The sequence below is a fragment of the Podarcis pityusensis genome, assembly GCF_964106645.2.
Source record: "Podarcis pityusensis genome assembly, chromosome: 8".
NCBI lineage: Eukaryota > Metazoa > Chordata > Lepidosauria > Squamata > Lacertidae > Podarcis > Podarcis pityusensis.
Window position 1 is genome coordinate 22,888,815 of NC_138033.1, and position 21,037 is coordinate 22,909,851.

At 43.4% G+C, this 21,037-nt stretch overlaps 1 protein-coding gene across 28 annotated transcripts in view; it reads right to left on the reverse strand.

The window, feature by feature from the left end:
- Positions 1-12,458: 12,458 nt before the first annotated feature.
- Positions 12,459-21,037, reverse strand: part of EPB41 (erythrocyte membrane protein band 4.1) — a 94,061-nt gene continuing 85,482 nt past the window's right edge. For all 28 annotated transcript variants that reach the window (XM_081015720.1, XM_081015719.1, XM_081015721.1 and 25 more), the window contains 3 exons: positions 20,220-20,300; positions 19,549-19,673; positions 12,459-17,511 (listed from right to left, as the gene is read on the reverse strand). In XM_081015720.1, the coding sequence (XP_080871846.1) occupies positions 19,578-19,673; positions 20,220-20,300 (177 nt within the window). In that variant the 3' untranslated portion in view covers positions 12,459-17,511; positions 19,549-19,577. The remainder of the gene's footprint in view (positions 17,512-19,548; positions 19,674-20,219; positions 20,301-21,037) is intronic.

A 21,037-nucleotide genomic window follows, 5' to 3' on the forward strand; every position in this document is an offset into this window, starting at 1 on the left:
TAGCAACAGCAGAGGGAATTGAATTCAGCAGCCACACCTAGCAACCACCCATTTCCGTTTCCCACAACACCCAAGACATTTGGGCTATGCACACACCATACATTCAGAGAACATTTAAGGCACATGATTTCCACCAAAGAAACCCTGGGGGCTGCAGCTTATCTCCTCACAGAGTTATAATTCCCAGCACCCTCCACAAACTACAGTTCCCAGAATTCTTTCGGACTTCTTACAGTCATGTGCTCTAAATGTATGGCGTGTGTTGCTCCAGTGCCTAAGGCCTTTTATTTCAGCATCCTGTGCTCACAGTGGCCGCCCAGATGCCTATGGGAAGCTCAGAAGCAGGACCTGAGCACAATACTCTCCTGCCTTGTGATACCCAAAAATTGGGATTCGGAGACATATTGCCTCTGACAGTGGAGGCAGAACATAGACATCATGGCCAATAGCCTCCCTGAATTTGTCTAAACCCCTTTTAAAGCCATCCAAGTCTGTGCCAATGGCTACATCTTCTTAGAGCAAATAATAATAATAATAATAATAATAATAATAATAATAATAATAATTTATTTGTACCCCTCCCATCTGGTTGGGTTTCCCCAGCTACTCTGGGCGGCTTCCAACAAAGATTAAAAATACATTAAAATGTCACACATTAAAAACTTCCCTAAACAGGGCTGCCTTCAGATGTCTTCTAAATGTCAGATAGTTGTTTATCTCTTTGACATCTGATGGGAGGGTGTTCCACAGGGCGAGTGCCACTACCAAGAAGGCCCTCTGCCTGGCTCCCTGTAACTTCGCTTCTCGCAGTGAGGGAAGCACCAGAAGGCCCTTGGAGCTGGACCTCAGTGTCCGGGCAGAACGATGGGGGTGGAGACGCTCCTTCAGTTGTTTAACTCTGCGCTGTGCGAAGAAGTGCTTTAATTTTTTGTCCTGAATCTTCCAATATTCAGCTTCATTGGATGGTCCTCAGTTTTATGAGGTGGGGTGGGGAATGTCTCCCTATCCACTTTCTTCACGCCATGCTTAATCTCGTGCACACCTCTCTCATGCCCCCTGCCCCCAATTTTTTCTAAACAAAAAAAAATCCCTTGTTGCTGCCTTTCTTCATGGAGGAGGTGGGAGAAAGATTGCAGCATTTACAGTGGTACCTCGGGTTACAGACGCTTCAGGTTACTGATGCTTCAGGTTACAGACTCCGCTAACCTAGAAATAGTACTTTGGGTTAAGAACTTTGCTTCAGGATGAGAACAAAAATTGCGGGAGCAGCGGGAGGCCCCACTAGCTAAAGTTGTACCTCAGGTTAAGAACAGTTTCAGGTTAATAACAGACTTCCAGAACGAATTAAGTTCTTAACCCGAGGTACCACTGTATCTCATAAAAATGTTATTGGCATGCTTCCAACCTGTCGCTGATTTCAGGTGAGATTCAGTCACATGCCTGCAAATTCAGGCTGTGCAATCTTAGTCGACTGGGAGGCCTCGAGCAACAAACTTGTTTCTCCAGAAGTCTGGACGTTTGTGGTAACAAAAGTGACAGGGGGGTGCACAGGAAAGTATGTGATCAGACTGCCTTTCATGCAGCGTCATCTAATCTGCCCACAAACAAATCAGAAGGAATGCTCAACTTAAGAGGACACTGGGATGCGCTCTTAACTTAAGCACTGTTTCTGCCATTTGCACAATATACAGCCTCTCTCTCAGGCTTGGATTCACTCCCTGCAAAAATGGGAGTCATGATTTACCTAATAAAGCTGTTATGAGGGAATGGGCAAGGGCTGGAAGGCAGCTGGAGCTATGAAAGCGTAATGTAAACTGTTCGTGGGACTTCATGTTTTTGGCAGAGTTTTGTCTGTCAGGTTTAGGAGATCGGAACATCTCAAGTGCTTTCCCTTGCCAAGCTTTCCAAATAAACTTCTAAGAGGCATTTGCCAAGCAGAAATGTGCTCAGCAACCCCACCTCCGCCCCTCAAAACAGGCAACCCAGTCAAGCAGCCTAACGGAACAGAGGGACAATGCGCTGACACCGCTCTGCAAGAAATTAATCCACTTGCGTTTACCAACCCAATATATTTTGCTGCCTGAGTGTCATGGACTGGCTGGATGCAGAGGAGCTGGGGGAGGCACCAGCTGGGGGACTCCAAAGGGAAGAAGGCACAAAGCCAGGGGAGTCATGGTGGGACGACAATGAGTGGTCAGAGGGAGAAGAAGGAGCAGACTAGGAGGAGGAGGTGTCGGAGGCAGAAGTGGTAACAGGGTTTAGTGAGCAGGAAGATGTTGTGGCAGAGAGCAGTTCAGATTCAGAGGCAGAAGCAGAGAGGGACCAAGAGGCAGAGTGGAGGCAGGCTGCTGAAGAAGCCAGGGAATCGCCCCGATCCTGCTGTGACCAGCCCCCTCCCCCCGGTCTCCCAGAACACGGAGAGGAATGAAGAGGGTGGAGTAAAGAGAGAAAAGACGAAGGAGCCTTAGGCTGCTAGGGAAGGAACCAGGGGAGGAGGAGCCTTAGGGAATGGTGGGAAGGCAGGGACCTTCAGTCCTTGCAGCTGCCTCATTGGGGGCAAGGCCTACTGCGAAGAGTTACTGTACTCACCAGGCCTTTTTTGTTTCATTGAATAAAGCATTAACTTCACTGGCAGCTTGTGAGTTGTTGCTGACCTGCTCCTGGTTCCCACCTAGAAACTGAGGTGAAGAATAGGGCACCCCCTTGCACTGCAAGTAAAGAAGCCGACCAACCTGGCAACAGGATAGGGCATCCAAGGACAAAAGACTCATTAAACAGGCACAGAGCACTATTCTCCAACACCTTCTCTACCTCCCAACACCTGCTGCACAGGTGGCTATCTCACTCCACCCTGGGTGCTAAGATCAGCAGAGGGTACCCTCTTGGCTGTTCTGCCACCTTCAGATTTGGCGGTGGCCGAGGAGAGGGCCTTCTCTGTGGCAGCCCCAGAGGTGTGGAGCTCCCTCCCCACAGAGGTGCGCCTGGCACCTTCAGTATACAGCTTTCGGCAAATGATAAAGACACACTTCTCTACCCTGGCTTTTGACACGGGGCATATGTTTTTAGGACACACTTTATGCCTTTAATTTTAAATTGTTTTAAATTTTAAATCTAATATTGTGTTTAAGTAGAACTTGTTTTGTTGTTTAGTCGTTTAGTCGTGTCCGACTCTTCGTGACCCCATGGACCAGAGCACGCCAGGCCCTCCTGTCTTCCACTGCCTCCCGTAGTTTGGTCAAACTCATGCTGGTAGCTTCATGAACACTATTCAACCATCTCGTCCTCTGTCATCCCCTTCTCCTTGTGCCCTCAGTCTTTCCCAACATCAGGGTCTTTTCCAGGGAGTCTTCTCTTCTCATGAGGTGGCCCAAGTATTGGAGCCTCAGCTTCAGGATCTGTCCTTCCAGTGAGCACTCTGGGCTGATTTCCTTCAGAATGGATAGGTTTGATCTTCTTGCAGTCCATGGGACTCTCAAGAGTCTCCTCCAGCACCATAATTCAAAAGCATCAATTCTTTGGCAATCAGCCTTCTTTATGGTCCAGCTCTCACTTCCATACATCACTACTGGGAAAACCATGGCTTTAACTATATGGACCTTTGTTGGCAAGGTGATGTTTCTGCTTTTTAAGGTTTATAATCACTTTTCTCCCAAGAAGCAGACATCTTTTAATTTCGTGGCTGCTGTCACCATCTGCAGTGATCATGGAGCCCAAGAAAGTAAAATCTCTCACTGCCTCCATTTCTTCCCCTTCTATTTGCCAGGAGGTGATGGGCCCAGTATAACTAGTGTGTTGTTATTGCTGTAACCCATCCCGGGACCTTAGGGTGAAGGGCAGGTAATAAATTTTAATAAAACTATAATAATAATATAGCTGTGCATGAAAATGCAAACTGGGGCACAATTTTCCTTCACCCCTGGCCCTAGCAGCTTCTGGGAAAGGGCAGTCCTTGGCTCCTATTTATATATTATTTATTCCTCTGTTGATCTCTTTCCCAAAACTCCCTGCGGGACAGAGACCACCTTTTGACATGTGCCTGGTTAAATAAACTTGAACTGCCACAAATCAAGCCAGATCCTCCTGCTTCTTCAGGAGTGGGAGAGACATCAACTAAAAATACACAGCTTTGGGATTTTACCTCTTTCAGAGTTCAAGATCTCCCCCTCTTCATCCGAGTGATGCATGCTGCTTGGCAGGGACCAGCAGTTTGTCTCTCTGGAAAAGCTGATTAATTTGCTTGGCTTTGGGAGCGGGGGCCGAATCATGGCTGCTTTATTAGCTGGAGAAGGAAGAATGCAAGACCAGGCCCTGCTTTGGTGCAAGGCGGGGGTCAGGAACCTTGGGCTTAAGGGGCAGAGGTCCTTTCTGGCCTTCAGGACTTTCCTTAGGTCCCACCTGCTTCCCAGGAAACATTCAGCAATGCGCCCTCTTCAAGCGCTTTGGCCTGGCTAGAATGTGGTTCTTGAGCTGTGATAATACTTCTTGCTTGGCTGGGTAGACAGTGGCATGCATAGAATCTGCTAGTTTTTCCCTACTATGCAGAGATTAAGAGTTACATTCCTTTGGGGCAGGTTGGGGGAATTGGGGGGAAAGGAGCAATGTCGAGATATCAATTACCAACCATCTCAGACCCTACGATTGGCAGGTGATGCCTTGTTGGTGATGCCAGCACTGGGAGCTGCCTGATTGCTATTGACCCATGACAGGGCCTTTTCAGTGCTGGCTCCCCAGTTGGGGAATGCGCTCCCAAGTAAGGTACACCTGTCTCCATCATTATTCGTTTTCAGGAGGAATTTGAGAATATTTCCTGTTTACTTAGGAATTTGGTGGCTGAAGAATACTATTCCCAGGAACTTCAAGATCATCGGATGGAAGAATGTTTCAACTGCAATTGCAATTTTAGAGTGTTTTTAATTGTAATTGCTTTTAGAGTGTTCCTGCTTTGCTTTTGTTTTTAAATTGTGTGTCTGTTTGTTGGCCTGGGCCCCTTGGGGAGGAAGGAAGGCAGGATATAAATTCAAGAAATAAATAAATATGGTCTCCCACATCAACTCTGTTGTGGACCTTATGTGCCATTGCTTAAGGTAGCCTTCCCCAACCTGATGCACACTAGATGTTTTGGACAACGGCTCCCATGATGCTTAACCACCAGGCCATTCTGGCTGGGGCTCATGGAAGTGGAGGCCACAGGTTCTCCACCTCCCTGGTTCAAGGGGACCAGAGGTAAAAGAGGCTGGGACCCTATTATTTTAATGGTTTCCTAGAAAAGAGAATTGGAGCTATTGCAGCTCACCATGCAAAGGTGAGATAAGCAGTGATTGCTGAAATCCTGCCCCCATGTGGAGCTATCATGACACCTTTAAACCTGGTAAAGGGTATGGCTAAAAGGTAAACGCAGTTCTAAACGCAGCATAAGGGGTCTCTATAGTACAGTGTATTTTAAAATGGGGTTTCAGAGTTTTTAGGGGTTTTTAAATGTTTTATGTAGTTTTTATGTAGTTTTATGTAGTTTTCAATTTCATTGTTCTGCATGGGACAATGACAATAAAGATATCGTATATCGTAAAGGGACCCCTGACTATTAGGTCCAGTTGTGGCCGACTCTGGGGTTGCGGCACTCATCTCACTTTATTGGCCGAGGGAGCCGGCGTACAGCTTCCGGGTCATGTGGCCAGCATGACTAAGCCGTTTCTGGCGAACCAGAGCAGCGCATGGAAACGCTGCTTACCTTCCCGCCGGAGCGGGACCTATTTATCTACTTGCACTTTGAGGTGCTTTTGAACTGCTAGGTTGGCAGGAGCAGGGACCGAGCAACGAGAGCTCACCCCATCGCGGGGATCCGAACCGCCGACCTTCTGATCGGCAAATCCTAGGCTCTGTGGTTTAACTCACAGCGCCACCTGCGTCCCCAGGGTATGGCTATCAGGAGCAATAAATGCAGCCCCTTTGCTCAGATGAGCCCAGCTTCTCCTTGTGCTATTTGCCGCTGTTTTTCTTAGCAGAGAGGAGGAGGAGGAGGAGGAGGAACCAGCCTTTTTAACCCTGCCAAACCTCTGCTGCCCGTGCCCTTCCCTACCACTACCCCTTTCCTCCTCCTCCAGCACGGGCCCCCCATGGAGATCTTCCCTAGAGTCAGACAGCTTGATCCTTGCAGCTGGCTCCAGGCCTACTCCAGACTGTACGCATTAAGCTGCAAATGACCCAGTTGCAAAGGCACTTGCAAACTGCAAGCAAAGGAAAAACAGTGGCTGAGAAGGAGGAGAGGGCTGCAGCCCCGAAGGCGGAAGGAGCAGCCAAAAGAGCTTGTGCTTCTTTGACTTTCTTCCCATATTTTTTTTCCAGGTGTGTTGGTGAAGTCACAGAGCCTCTTGGTCATGAATGAGGTGACCCACCCTACTCCACAGAGCAGGTGTAGAGAGTTTGGATTTGATATCCCGCTTTATCACTACCCTAAGGAGTCTCAAAGCGGCTAACATGCTCCTTTCCCTTCCTCCCCCACAACAAACACTCTGTGAGGTGAGTGGGGCTGAGAGACTTCAAAGAAGTGTGACTAGCCCAAGGTCACCCAGCAGCTGCATGTGGAGGAGCGGGGAATCGAACCCGGTTCACCAGATTACTAGTCCACCGCTCTTAAACACTACACCACACTGGCTGTGTAGGGAATCTTTGGCCCTCCGGATGTTGCTGAACTACAATTCCCATCCCTGCTGTGTGATGTGGGGTGGGGGGGTGGTCACATCTGTCAATGGACACAAGGCTCTGTGTCTTCAGCCATGATCCACTAGCCCAAACTAACAGGTGCAATTCCCCTGCATCCTTTTATATCACTGCTGCCTAACTAAAGAATTTTAAAATCTAATAAATGTAGATAAAACAGAAACACTGCTGGACTGTGAACACTGAATTTGTAACAAAGCCACTAGTTATTTGGCGATGGTGTTTTAAGATTTAAAAAAAAAGATTTATACAAACTGAATTAGGATGGAATCTAGGATTAATGAAGAGAGGGCTGGAAAAAGCTGAAACTTCCTTTTTTAGATAAAACAGCCATTCTCAAAATGAAAATACTTCCAAGAATTTTTTAATTTTTTTACTTTTTTACTACAGCACATGCTGAATGAAGGCACGGGGGTGGGGGGAGCCCAACTGAACAAATGGCAACAAAACATTAGTGGCTTTATATTGGATAGTAAAAATAAAATAGAACAAGAGTTAAATTAAAAATAATGTGTACCCTTAGAGAAAAGGGTGGATTTTCTTTCCTGGATTTAAGAGCTTATTTTTATGCCAATGGTCTGATGTGATTATCTGGCTTGATCAAGCTACAAGACATTGTATACACAAATTAGAACAAAGTTTTCTTAAAGAGTGATCAATGAAATATGTAAACAATCTTGATGTGAATTACATGCTCTATACTGCGTCGTATTTTGTACTATTATTTGATGTTATAAAAACGGGGGGGGGGGGGCTATTTTTTAAAAAAGGTTTTGTTAAAGAGCCTCTGAACAACTTATTATGGCTGAAGCCCATCAAAAGAAAATTGTCAACAGATATAATTTTTCAACAGATAGGCAAAAAAGGGAGAGGCAAAAACGAAGACGTTCTTCTCCAGATTTACCCCGACTCTGCTTTATACGATTGAGATTTAATTTGAATGACATTATAACGATATTTTCTTTTTAAACGACAACAAAAGGTAAATAACAAATACACTGACTAGATAAGAGAGATGGTCAGATTGCCAACAAATGACAGAGACGAAATGGAGAGTGCAGTACCCCTAATTTTTGGCACACCTATGTCACAGGTGATAAAAACCTTTTCATCCTGATAGCATCCAACAGCCATACCTGACAGATGTATTTGGTAAAAAAAGGTAAAGGGACCCCTGACCATTAGGTCCAGTTGTGGCCGACTCTGGGGTTGCATCGCTCATCTCGCTTTATTGGCCGAGGGAGCCAGTGTACCGCTTCTGGGTCATGTGGCCAGCATGACTAAGCCACTTCTGGCGAACCAGAGCAGCGCACGGAAACGGCGTTTACCTTCCCGCCGGAGCGGTACCTATTTATCTACTTGCACTTTGACATGCTTTCGAACTGCTAGGTGGGCAGGAGCAGGGACCGAGCAACAGGAACTCACCCCATCGCAGGGATTCAAACCGCCAACCTCCTGATCGGCAAGCCCTAGGCTCTGTGGTTTAACCCACAGCGCCACCAAAAGAGGCATTCTCTCCTATGTGAGAGAAAAGGGGAATGCCTTTTTTAGCACAGTATTATCATGTGCAGTTTTTAATAAGCGTTTACAGCCCTTCACAGCCTGTTTACTCTCATATTTCTCACACACGTGGGACAGGAGGTTTACATTTTAATTTAGTTAATCCTCAATCCATCTCCATCAATCACGAGGAAACAGAAGTGGGCAGTAGCGTACCCGAATATACCATCTGTTCTCCAATCAACTCCGAAAAGTTGGAGGACTTTCTGTTCCTGAACCTCCGAAAGAATTTTCCATTGGTTCAGACAAGGGAGGCAAACTGACGTCAGGTTCTCTGCAGCCTTTGTTGTCTAATGATGATCCATACATCTACCACACATTCTTACACAAGAACTACCAAGCAATCTTGTTCGCAATCTGGAACTGTCCAAGGCCAAAGCGGAGTTACCGGGATCAAGACTTCAGCAATGGAATCGTCAAGGAAAATGCCTGAGCGGCTTTGTTTCACGCTCGTTCTGAGCAGCTTACACCTTACTTCAGAGTGTAAGATGGCCTTGTATTCTGCTATGATGTAGATGGCCTGATGAATATCCTCGGAATCACACATGACCCACAAGAATGGTGACTATTCATAGACTCCTCAAAATTGAGTCTCCAGAGTCAAGGCGGTGTTGCTGCATAATGGAAACAGACCTCCCTCCATCCCAGTCAGACACACTGTCTACATGGAACCCACAGCAACCTAAAAACAGCTGTTACGGCTGTATTCAATACAGCAAGTAAGGCTGGCATCTCTGTGGTGACTTTGTGCAGCTGGAATATATGAAGTACGGTGGAACCTCGACTTACGTACGGCTCGACTTACGTACGATTCCAGTAGGTGCTTCGACTTGTGAACATTCCTCTAGATACGAACAGAGGCCTTGACAGCAGCCCAGAGCTCGGCTGGCTGGCTGCGGAGCAGTGCTGAGGCCTCTGCTGCCGGGGAGAGGGCCCCCATCCCACCCCCGAAGCTGTGGAAGAGGTGCCGCCTGCAAGAGGCATAGCAGGGCGCACTGCAGCCCCAAACCCCACCGAGGAACTAACCTGAGGAAGTCCAGAGAAGAACCTGGCAAGAAAAACAAGTGATCCTGGCCGAAGTGAATCAGCTCTTTACTGACCCTTGCCCCACCCCCAGCTTGTAGCCAGGTAAGCCCACCCACCCTCAACGCACATAAGAAAATGTTATTTTTTTAATCTACAATACTGTCTTATTTATTTTATAGTACAGTACATTGATTATTGCCTTCATTTTATGGATCTATGGTCTCGTTAGACAGTAAAATCCATGTTAAATTGCTGTTTTAGGGTGTGTTTTTCATTGTCTAGAACCAATCAATTCATTTTTCCGTTACTTTCTATGGAAAAGTGCGCCTCTGCTTATGTAAATTTCTACTTATGATCGGACCTCCAGAACAGATTATGGTTGTAAGTAGAGGTTCCACTGTTTTTATGGGAATGGGGCAGCCAAGCAAAGACTTTGCACTACATGAAGAGGCTGACCTCCAAAGGTCGGAGAGAAGAATGTGCAACAGCCAGCACTGGCAGAAATGCACAAAATCCTACTATTGCCCCTATACATCAAACTCAGTCTGGTGAAAAACTTTTTAAAAATCAATGGCCAAACTGGATCAGCTTTCAAGTACCTGGCTGACAAATTCTCTTGACTCAGCAAAGTGAAAATTAAAAACAGAGTTTTTGTGGGTCCTCAGATCAACAAGCTCCTCAAAGATGAGATATTCAACAACCTGCTTCAGAATGACGAGGAAAAAAGCTTGGTCTGGTGTCAACTAACTTCCTTGGGAATGTCAGGACAGAAAACTGGAAGGAAATGGATGAGGACATGTCTCTGTATCACAAACATGACTGCAAACTTGGCTTGGCTTTTACAGTACATGATGTATGTATGTAATCCTCGATTATACAATAAACTATTGCAGATCTCTAAGAATGAGTAGCCAATTTTGTGTTTTCAGTGTCATATTCGTGTTCGGCACCTCAAAATCTAGAGGCATGATTTTTGTCAACATTTGTTGTGCTGCGCTACCTCGTCCCTCCCAAGGTGAGCTAAATCTGGCAGGACAGCTTTCTCTATGGTTTTAACCCCTTCATGCATTAATTAGATGCATGCATGTTGGTTATGTGAGGCTGGCTATGCCACAGTAGTAATTGTGTCTTGCCAGTTTCACCAATACTGCACATTCCAAGACTGAGATGCACATAGAATGATACTCAGAAGGATCACAGTCTCAACAATATGGTGGTCAACTAAACCATCTCCAATAAAGAGGACAAAAGAGGATAAAGTGCTAATTCATTTGGAAAGATGCAAATGTAGACATAATTGCTATAATTTTATTGAGTACATCTCACTATAATGGGGAAAACTGTGACCAGGTAACCTGTGTACCTCCTCAGTCTGTTGTTCAGCTGCAACTTTGAAGCCCCTTCAGATCTTCCTGAAGATTAAGGTAAAGGTATCCCTGACCATTAAGTCCAGTCGTGGACAACTCTGGGGTTGCAGCGCTCATCTCGCTTTACTGGCCGAGGGAGCCAGCATTTGTCTGCAGACAGCTTCCGGGTCATGTGGCCAGCATGACTAAGCACTTGCACTTTGATGTGCTTTCAAACTGCTAGGTTGGCAGGAGCTGGGACCAAGCAACGGGAGCTCACCCCGCCGCGGGGATTCAAACCGTGGACCTTCTGATCGGCAAGCCCTAGGCTCAGTGGTTTAGACCACAGTGCCACCTTACATTTAAAAATTAGAATTGGACCAAACAGCCCTTCAAGTAGCGGTCCTAACCTCCATAACATAAGTCACATGGCTGCCCTACACTACTCATTGGATGACAAAAATTCAGTCTGACCGGACTCACTGCTCAGTACATATGTAAGAAGGTCCTGTTTTCCTTTCCATCCTGCATTCATTGCATGCAGCAATATTTTCATTCAGCTGCGGTTCACCTTCTGCCCAAAGCTATTATCAGTCTGCTATGACAAAACTGCATACCTTAAATATTTTACATAATTATTACTTTGTGTTGCTAATACTTTATTTCACCACAATCCTTTCAATGCAAAGGAAACCCTTTGCATGAATTGATTTTCATTCCAGACATGGGACAAATAAGCAGTCCCTGTTTCTTTCAGTATTCTTCAACATCTGTCGTGCTGAGATGAAGGAAAAACATTTAACATTGCTGAGTTAAGGGGGAGAAAAGATGGCTTCCGAATGAGGTGCTTGGTGGCTTCAGTGAACCATGTAGATTTCTCCCAGATGCTGAAGATAATTTGCAGGCTGCATTAAAAACTGTCCCCTTGAATCTAGGAGAAAAACCCTGACAAAGCATCACCAAAAAGTTAAGAGACAAAATGTGGAAACAAAGACTTCAAAACAGAAGTTTCTCTAGATTGTGGTGTGCTTTAGCTCTCGAAGAGGAGCCCTTTACACTATGGAGAGGAGACATGTGCACTTTTCCAGGTTTGCAAAGAACCATAGCATCCTGTTTGATAGATCCAAACTTTGCAGTGTGCTCCCCCAGGTGGCTCTGCTGTGTACAACACTGAACCAATTTGCAGCATTCAGGGTCGTGCATGAAATCTGATGTCTGCGCAGGAAACATCATTCAACAGTGATTGCTAAAGGGAGTGAGATTCTTAAAACAATCATTTTCAACTGCAGCAACTGGGAGAGCACTGTTGCGCTCAGGTTCCGCTTGCACGTTTCCCCTGGTCATCTGGTTGGCCACTGTGGGAACAGGATGCTGGACAAGATGGGCCTTTGGACGAATCCAGCAGCAGGTTTCTCATATTATTATGCAGCTGCAGAAATGATGACTGATACTACTGCATGACCTGTGGCATCATGCAGTGGTACTACTCATTTATTTATTATTATTTATAAAATTATTAGTTGCTTGTTACCTAAAATGTCTCCAAGCAACATTTATTTTAAAACATAAATCATAGAATCATAGAGTTGGAAGAGACCACAAGGGCCATCGAGTCCAACCATGAAAGATCTTAAATCTTTCCATGAAAGATCTTAAATCTACCATGCTGACCAAGAAATTGGAGATATCAGTGCTATCAACAAACACCCCTGCTCAAGCTGTATGTGCAGATAAAATAATTAAGATGCAACAATATATGAGTTCAGAATGTGCTGGAAAAGTAGAGCTTCAAAGGAGAACCAGAAATGCCATCTTTTATTTGAAAATTTATTGAAAAAATGCAATACAAGTAGCAAGATTGAACACGTCTAAATGCTACATCTACTTTCCCTTTGACTACAAAAGTTCAAAATAACAGCTACTTAAGCTATAAAGATTTGCTTCCCCACCCCCTCTGTTCCTATCCCCCACCCCCAAAGAAAGTAATAATCGGCTATTCTATACAATTCACCATTGTCTTAAAATTTTTACAAAGCTCCTTCATATCTGCAGTGAAATAATTTGTGACTGAATGTGTAAAAAAACAACAAAAACCCCGTCAGAACACAAATATTTAATTGTCCATTATAGGAAAATGGCAAAGCACAGTTTATGAACACTCCCCCAAATAAAACCCAGAAAACTTTTAATTGCTGGCTGCCCACTTCTGTCTGGCAAGTGAAGCTACAATTTTTATTCCCAGTTTGGTCAGTATAGATTACCATCCTGCTGCCCTTCCTTCTGTACACACATTCATACATAAATAGCTTTCATTTACTATACAGTTAAGACAGTTTCCGGATAATCTCATAGATGAGGGAGGAAGTTACTGGGAACATATTGCCATCTCAGCATTATAAATAAATAGACCATATTTCATTTACTGCCCTAATGGTGGCACTGGCCCCAGGAATTCCGAAGACCTCTAGAAACCAAATTTATTCTACAGGCAATTAATGTGATGGTGGTGGATTTGAGGGTGCCGGCAGCTCACTCACAAGAAACAGCAATTCCCCATGTTGGTGGCAGATAAATCAGAGGGATGCATCTCTGGTATCTTAGTCCTAAGTAAGGAATACAGAACCTGTGGTCCTCGAGAAGTTGCTGGACTACCATTCCCAAGAGCGCTGGTTATGCTGGCTGAGGCTGATGGGAGTTGGAGTCCAACAGCATCTAGAGGGCCACCAGTTCACCATCCTGGTTCTAAGTGGCCTTCACAGCACCGAGCTTGAAAAAGTAAGCCAGCTCAGCAAATAGTTCAAAAGAAATTTGTTTTGTTTCCACTGGTCTGTCTGCACCTGCGTATGTGGGTTACTTATGGCACATAAGCAGCCTGAAATGGAAAAGAACCAACTTTGTCTATTGACAAAGGGTACTCTCTGCCTGGTAGCCAGGTGTTCCTTCCTTACCACAGGTAACCATGTCAGTGGCTATTTTTAAGCACATATGCTAAGGGAGCCCTATAGCAAAGGGAGCATATTGAAGGCTGGGGGGGGGGGGCGTTATGTTGTGATTTTGCTTTCTAAGAAGCCCAATAATAATGTGTTTTTTAAAAAAGCAAGCTTTTGGACTTATGAACGCTAAGTTTACAAGTGTACGGGTAATGTCTGCAGAAATTTAGAAACCAGGGGAATCGTTGAATAGGTTTTCTAGTCATTAAAGAAGGGAGTACCTTGTAAAAGCATTGTGCTTCTCTCCCTACAATGATCAGAAGCAGAAATGATATAGTGTGAGAGTAAATAGCAAAATACATGGCACAAAAGTAATATGAATCTGCTTGATTTGCATAATTTATACAAGTAGCAGAATTCAGCATTTCTTGCCACAGAATTGGGTTACTTCAGTGCAGACTTATTTCTTCTGTTTTGTGCAGCGTACATACAGTCTTGAATGAACCTAAAGGAAGGTAGGGGATCTTCTGTTGGAGACGGAAAGCTTACTACTCATCAGACAAAGCAAGACCAACTTCCATCACCTAAGGCTGTTAGCTCTAATTGCCTTAGACTTTTGCCAAGAGGGTTTGTGATGGCTTAAAAAACTATTTCAAAAAGAAACTTGGGTGACCCTCAATGAGTTATTTACCTTCAGAGTTACGTCTGCCCAGTTGCATTTATATTGTCTCCTCCCAGGATTGTTTCTCACACTTGCTTTCTTCCCTAGTGATTCTGAATGATTGAGATTTGAGTAGATTTTTAAGCAATGCTAAATATTTACACCCTGAAGGGGAAGATGGGGATGTGCAAAAGAAGCTAACATCAGATGTCCATATAGGACAGGAGAGCATTGGGGTGTATGGAAAGTCGGAATCACCCCCACTTAAACACACTCTATGCGCAAAACCAGTGGGGAGGGGCAATGTGTCTGCTGGATGAGGTTCCTGCACACAAGGGGTGGTGAGCTCTTAAACTGAAAAAGCAATAGGTAGGTCAGTGGTCAGAAGAGACAATCTGAGATTCCTGTAGATTCCTGTTTAATGGGAAATCCAAACTTCATGCAAAAGAAGTGTCTGAAAGTAGAGTTTTAAAATAGAACAGGACTTCACCACCTAGTTAGCCACAGGATACAAAAAGTTAAAAATCATGCTGAGTGACAGCTCAAGGAAGGACAAGACATACCTTCAAATAACATACTGAAAAAGCAATAATTCCATTAATAAATGTGTAACAGTGCTGCATTTGTAGTAAGGTTTGAGATTTGATAAAGATGCCTTCTTTAGAATTATGGAACTATTTTATAGCTGGTGCTTAAAGCTTTTAATAGCAGAGGAAAAGGAAGCTGCAGAAGAATTATGCACTAGAGAAAGTGACACAACCAAAATTGTCTTCCACAATAAATACATTTTTAAGTGCTATGGGTTGATTTTTTATTTTTATTTTTAAAAGTTCAGTCGAAGATTTTTAGGACGGTAGCCCATTAGTTCTATTTGTAAAGAGAAGGGCATATAGAAACCCACAAACAGTGTTACAGCCCAAGTTTGTTCACTTGGAAGGAAGTCTATTGTTTCCAGTTGGGCTTTACTCACAGCTAAGTGCATCAGATGGCAACCACTGAAGGCTTGTTGTGGCTGACGGGACCCCAGAGCACATTGGAGCAAATTTGATTGAGCAGTGCTAAACTCTTACATGTCCATAATGCTTTCAAACTCTAAATAAGACTGTATTAACTCCCTAACTGAAAGCTACTAAAAACTGAGGGGGAAAGTAAACATGCGGTATGATAATATAGCTTCCACACAACTGCTCGTTTTCACTGAAATCAGATTCTTTTCAATGTGTGTCCTTGTTTTCTGTAAACTTTCTTTAAACAGAGGAGCATTCCTCTTCACTTAAATGCTAGAATCAGCCCTCATCCCACCCCTCAGCTATTAGATGGTACACTCAAAAGAATTTCAACTTCATACCTCTCAGAAAAAATATCACTCATAATTCTACAGAACTTTTACATGCTGCTGGAAGGAAAGAACAAGCCTGCAGTTTTTAGTGTTGCCAAGGAAATCTTTCAACTAAGCATGGAGAGGAAGTTCATCTTATTTGTGATGAACATGTTGCATCCCAATTTGGAATCCTTTCATTCTTCCTACATGGGGAAAACATTTAAAGGAAATGAAACTGCTTCCCAGTTAAGAGTACTGATACCAACTACCTTTCGCGAGATTTGTTTTAAAAGTGTACTTTTAAAGTCATAAGGAGAAAAAGTTATTTTGGATAGAAACAAACCCACACAGAGAAAAACTCACTTACATCTGCTCTTGTTCTGATTTGGATCCTTTTTTAAATGGCATTTGACATTCTCTAGTGATAGCCAACCAGAACACACCTAGGTTAAGATCCTGAGAACTGCAGCCAATCCTGGGGCTTGTTATTTCATTTAGCATGGTAGCAATGCAGCGTCCACCATTCATTTCAGCAGCCTTATGCAATAAGTTTTGTATGACCTCAATGACTCAAAGGAAGGAGGTGCAACAGTAGTATGCTCTATGGACTGTGCACAAGAAGAACTACAAATTATTATATTGTCTTATAAGGAGCATTAAGTGACTTGCAACATGTACAGGCTTAGTTTTTAACAGCAATCATTGGAAACAATCTACAATACTGATGATGCCTTTGTAATTGCCTGCTTAAAGAATACAGATTTAGGAATGCTGGATTGTCTCTAAGGGATGACTTGTGCTTCATTTATCCCTTCCTGTGATATGTTACCAGTGTGCCAAGTTTAAATAGTGCTTTAAAAACCAATGATTTTAAAACTATGCTACCAAAACCACAAAAACTCAAAACACAAACAATTGGGAAGGAGAAAAAAGAAAATAAATGAACACCCCATCCTATTGTTATAAATTACAGCCTATTTCATAGCATGTAGAGCCCACACCTCTTAAACACACAATTCTAATAGGCTTAATTTAAGGGAGAACAAAAAGAGGGGGGAAATAGGAGAGTGAATTTACAAGAGATTTAGTATTCCAAGGAGTGCAAAAAAGAAAAAAGGAGAGAGCTGGAAAAACATGGTGCCTTGTCACAATTGATTAAAACCTCTAGAATTCACAGTATAAAAGGTGAAGCAATTTCCATCATTTCTGAATCTAGACTACTACTGAAATACCTGTGCAAATACCACAACCCCCTGCCTATATTCAAGCATCTAAGGGTCTGACAAACCAACAAAAAGCAAGGGAAATCCAGAGGAAAAGAGGGCAGGCACATTTGCACCTGGCATATATAAAATAGCTGTGATTAGGAAACTCTGAATATATCTCAGATCCACAAGAGCCAAGACAAAGCATTGCACAAGTGTTTTCCTGACTTCTCAGGCAAGAGGGGTCACTTCTAGGTCACTGAGACCCCCACACTATAACATGTTCAAAGTTATGTGAGAATGCAAACTGCTTGAGGAGGAAAAGGAGGAGGAAGGGCAATGCAGTTCAATCAAAGGCAATCACTTTTGATAAGCTCTACATGTTCTTTTTGTGTGGGCCTCTGACTTCATAATACAGATCCAGAAAATGTGGTGGGAAAGGAAATGCAAAAATGCAAAAAGTGGGGTGGTGGGATTGCAAAACTGTAAAAAAAAAAAAAAATCAGTACTGTGAAAAGTATGGCATACTGTCGGTCACAATATAAAAATGATAATCAAAAAGGATCCACTGTGTTAAGGAGAATCCGAAGTAAACATCAAAAAGCACAACTTCCTAGTAATAAATGATAGAATGTTTGACTGAGAGTAAATCTGGCAAGTTTGAGGTCATGGTGCTCCAAGGTAGCTTCCTTGTAGTTTTGCTGGTATATGTCGGGTGGCCTTCGCAGACTGAAACAGACATCGCCTAGGGAAACACAAATTTATGCTAAATTACCAATCAGTAGAAAACAAGTCTGAAATTCTGAAACATCTAATGGTAAATTGTCTGTATCTTCCTGCCCATCGCCATATGCACACATGCACACACCTTTCACACACAGCAAGAGGTCTGTGTATTTAGGTATCAGCACCAAAGTACACACAGAGAGATAAGAATTACCGTATTTTTTGCTCTATAAGACTCACTTTTTCCCTCCTAAAAAGTAAGGGGGAATGTGTATGCGTCTTATGGAGCGAATGCAGGCTGCGCAGCTATCACAGAAGCCAGAACAGCAAGAGGGATTGCTGCTTTCACTGCACAGTGATCCCTCTTGCTGTTCTGGCTTCTGAGATTCAGAATATTTTTTTCCCTTGTTTTCCTCCTCCAAAAACTAGGTGCGTCTTGTGGTCTGGTGCGTCTTATAGAGCGAGAAATACGGTAGTCCCATTCCACTCCATCAGAAGTAGTAATGAAACCAAGCTGCCATGTACCCCTTGTTATATTCTGTGCACATACTACTCAAGTGCTTGAGAATGACTTGTAAGTTTAAATATGCTTTTCAGACGCCAGTTTTATAAGTTTTTGATCATTGCCTCATTATCGCATTTTTTTATTTTGAACTTGTTAGGGTCCCTGCCCTAGATGCTTCCTCAGTAAATGTACTTACATTTCCTGTCTTGCAATGAATATGCAGTCCAGGAAAGTTTGCCGAATGCCACTTTCCCACAAACCAGGTTCCCTAAGCTGACCATGATATACCTTTTTGGGTGCATTAATGCATACCTCAAACCTGAGCATCCTGCTCTGTGAATATGTAGCATTAGGAGGCCTCTTTCTACAAGTGCTTAGTTCCTGTTCACTCACAGATTTAATAAGCTCTGCTGCAGCCAATCAAAAGTGACTAGACAGAGTAAGCTGAATTTCACTGGTGGAATAAAGTTGGCAAAGCTGTGCAGTTCTCAAGTTAACATTATTTGAGTGTTGGCAATGTACCCAACAGATAAGGGGAACACCCAGTGGGAAACCTGAGCAAGCAGTGTCAAGACTTGTGGAGAGGGCTCTCGCCACACTGAATAGCCCAAGGCAGGAAAGGCTGCTAAAAGGATGGGGCTCTCCCTCCTAAATTCAGGATCCAACTACCAAGCATGGAGGTTCAAAATTACATGTGGGTGGTATGTGATTGTTTGTGGACCAAGGGAGTTCAGAGTTCAGTTCCACAAAAAGCAGTTAGCTTGCAATGGGCACCCAAAATCGTAGTTAAGTCTACAGCAAGACTGCAAACTCAAACATCTGTGAGGTCCATTAACTGCCCATGCACTCATACCATATTAACTATCCATGGTAATAAAATGCAGACACTTGTGATGTATTTAAAAGATACATGACAGCATATGGAGAAGGAAGTGGAACTTTCATTAGCATCCGTTGCAATGTCACGGCAATTGTGGGACAGACCTCTGACCCTGTGAACTTCTTCTAGCAACAACTGTAACAGCACATGAGCTCTTTAAGCAAATCCTTCAATTAGTCACTTTGTGGCTTATGGGCCACATGTAATGGTTTGAGAGCAAGCCCTAGAAGGCTACAAAAGCGGAAGTTACACATTTTCCCTGCTGGCTTTATGTTGTGCAGGCCCAGCCTATTTAAGTCTACGCATTTAGTGTCATTGCTCTAGTCTTAGTGGCAGCTAACTTTCAAGCAGATTTGAAAAGTTACAACCAGAGCCAGGCTGACCTCTTGCACATGGAAGCACTTTGTCATATATTGGGGCTGGAGTGTTGACCTACGAAACAGGAATTAAAAGTCCAGACCTGGCCCCTCATCTACCAGCTGCTGAGCCTTCCCTGTTAAAAGTCCTGCAAGGACAGAGTCAAAATGTACCAAGCACAAGTTATGAAAAGGCTTTCCTTGAAAACTGCTAGAAATAAACAACCTTCAGTTGTGACTTAGGTGAAAACCTTGCAACGCTTCATGATGCAGCAGTGCTAACAAAACAAAAAAAGAAGGAAAAAAGAAAACTACCTGATAATATATGTAGCTGGTCTTGTTATTTATTCTGCAATCTCAGTCTCCTGGTGGACAACCACCTTGGTCACAGACATGTCTGGGTGTTGCTCCTTTGCTTCTCTGATGGCCTGTACCAGAACCTGAAGAAAGATGGCATAAAGAACAAACTATCTTGAATCGAGTTTAGGGCAACAACATTTTGCTTCCTATCACGATCTAACTTTACCAACTATTTTCCATATAGTAATGAAGGTTTGCAACCTATCATTAGGGAAAACATTTTTGGATCAATTTAGGGCAACAAGGTTGTGGCTTATTTATTGGGTTCTTTTTCTGACCCACCGCAAGGTCACAGGGCAGCTTTCAATATAAAAATATGATATTTAAACCAGTTAAAACAGTTTACAATACAAAAAAAATAGGGAAGGTCTTAAAAATGTATTTCAGATGTCAAAGGCCAGGGTAATGCAGTGTCTCTTCAGTATAGAATGAAAGCTATGCACTAAAGGTTGGCAGAGTTCAGAATCTGGCTAGAATCTTATCATGGGTGAACTTTCAAATCCCTCTGGAGACCCCAAAGGTCATGCAATATATCTTGCATATTTGATCCGCCAACTGCTCCATTGATAAAAGTGCCAGAAACAATGTGCACATACTCAGAATAGTCACTAAACTAAAAGTCTTACTTGATCATGATCAATGTCTGCATCTCCTGTGATGACAATTCTTTTTTCAATTCGTGTTTCTGAAATTCCACCTTTCACAGTCTATGAGAGAACAAACAGCTTACAATGCAACAATGCCAAAACGTTAAAAAAATAGTTTTAAAGAGAAAAACAAGCCTAGTTAATCAATCAGAGCAACCAAAAGGTCAAATCAGCAGGAATGGTTCATAATTAGATCTAGATTAGATGCATATCACTCTTTGACAACCAAATTCCTATGATTGTAAGCTTAATAGATATGCAAATGATTTTCCTACTGCTGTCACAGGCCTGGTTTGCACATCATGGTGAACATAAGAGAACAGGGGCTCCTGGAGAAGAGACTGCAGTTGTTTCACTCCTTCCTGGTCATTCTGCTGCTGAACTGTGCTGAGCTAAGCCATGGTTTGGTTTAGTGTCATCTGAACCCTGGCTCGTGGCTTAACTCTTCCAGGCAAACCATGAGCCATAAGCAATAGGACAAGCTTTGGTTACAGCTCATGCTTAGTTTGAAGAGACATAAACCACAATCCCAATTTCCAATGATACTCTATACCAAGCTGTTGCTCAGCTCAACTCAGCACAGCAGCAGAATGGCTGAGAAGGAGCAAAGAAGCTGCAATTTCCTTCCCAGAAGTCCACATGTTTATGCTAAGCCATGGTTTAGCTTAGCAAGACATGTGAATCAGGCCATAGTGAGAAATGTGAATGGAGTGTGTGATAACTGCTATCACAGGTTTGTTGTGCTTATATGGCTCCCAATGGTAGCTGCGTTTTACACAATTCTTAGCTTGTTCAAA